Genomic DNA, 1,529 nt, shown 5'->3' on the forward strand with positions numbered 1-1,529 from the left:
ATCTCCAGTCAATCTCAACTTCATAAAGGTTATTGTCATTTATTTATTTATTATTATTATTATTTTTTTGTTTAATTTCATAATTTCTTTTATTATTTCTTCTTTCACATCTTTGTAAAATAAAATTGAACTTTTTATTAGATTTTTCTTAAAAAGATGTAAGAGGATGGAAAACCTTGTGATATAGAAGAATATTAGAAAGCAATTGAATATCTCAAGTCGAAGGATTTAAAAGCCAAAAACTATCTCTTCCAAGCCATAGATCGTCCAACTCTAGAAACCATAATGAAGAAAGAAACGACTAAGGATATTTGAGACTCCTTGAAACATAAGTACCAGGGATCAGCTCAAGTCAAACGTGCAAAGCTGCAGGCTCTTCGAAAATAGTGGAAGGTTCTTCGCATGAAGATGGGTGAATCAGTGTCTAACTACTTTGCTCGAACTCATTTTATTGCCCATAGAAAGAAAATTCATGGGGAGGAGATGAAAAGTATTGGCATCATAGAAAAATATCCTAAGATTCATTAGTTCATAAAAGCCAGTGGTTTTCTTTATTTAGTTTTTTTACATTTTACTCAAATTAGTTAGTTGGATTTTCTTTTGACAATTTGACATGCACCCTCTCATGAATTACCATATTTCTAGCCAGTCATTTGGGCCATGTGTTTACCGGAGAGTGGCTAGTGCTGCATCAACTCGATCTAACCAAATCGATTAAAAATGGTCGATTGTATAGACTTGTCACGACGGACTGATGATGTGTACAACTTGTGAGGCCGTCAACGATGGGGTTTGATCCAACAGCTATAGCAACCTGTTTGGCATCCATCTTATTATTGTTGAACAATAATTTGTTTTTAGCTGTAATGTTTGACAATCGAAATGAAGAAGGAAGGAAGCAGGAAGCTTTGAACTTGATTGCATCAATTTACGCAACTGACGAAGCTTGTGATTCTATCAATTTGAACTTGCGAGTTGAGATAAAAATTATAAAATATTAGAAGGAAGAAGGAAGCTTCGATGAGTAAACATGTTGTGCAATTAAGTAGAATTGGAGTCTGCTTATTACATACAGATAGCAACAACTGTGGTGAATTACAAACCCATTAAAGCATGGACTAAGCACATTGCTTCGCACAAGTGCATTTATCACCCAAGCAAAATCCGTCATCCCACTTCTCAAAAGAAATGCAAAGTTCAGCACACGTTTCTGCAATGCACGGTCCTATAAACGCATCGCTGTGTTTATAGCATGTCCGCCCCTCCGTCTGCACCACCATCCATCCTGCAAAAGTAACACAAACTTGTTCATACAAACAAAAACCTTCTTTTTAATACTATCTGTCAATCTAAATCAACATGGAGAAGCAGGAAGGATCAAGTACCAGAAGTAAGGGCTAGGAAGATGAACACCACAATTTTGAGATTTCTCAAGCTCTGTCCTGCCATACTTTTCTTCAATTATTGCTTGCTACACGGGAATGTTTGGATATCGGTTCCCCATTTTATAGCAGCGAAACACCTCATCT

At 36.1% G+C, this 1,529-nt stretch overlaps 1 protein-coding gene across 1 annotated transcript; it reads right to left on the reverse strand.

Moving 5' to 3' along the window:
* Positions 1–1,025: 1,025 nt before the first annotated feature.
* On the reverse strand, positions 1,026–1,478 carry LOC111784219 (defensin-like protein 5). The gene is made up of 2 exons (XM_023665001.1): positions 1,386–1,478; positions 1,026–1,285 (listed from the first exon to the last, which is right to left on the reverse strand). Exons 1-2 carry the CDS (start codon positions 1,447–1,449, stop codon positions 1,119–1,121), a joined length of 231 nt encoding a protein of 76 aa, XP_023520769.1. The 5' UTR covers positions 1,450–1,478; the 3' UTR covers positions 1,026–1,118.
* Between the last annotated feature and the right edge of the window lie 51 nt (positions 1,479–1,529).

The sequence above is a fragment of the Cucurbita pepo genome, unplaced genomic scaffold (genome assembly GCF_002806865.2).
Source record: "Cucurbita pepo subsp. pepo cultivar mu-cu-16 unplaced genomic scaffold, ASM280686v2 Cp4.1_scaffold000174, whole genome shotgun sequence".
Classification (NCBI taxonomy): domain Eukaryota; kingdom Viridiplantae; phylum Streptophyta; class Magnoliopsida; order Cucurbitales; family Cucurbitaceae; genus Cucurbita; species Cucurbita pepo.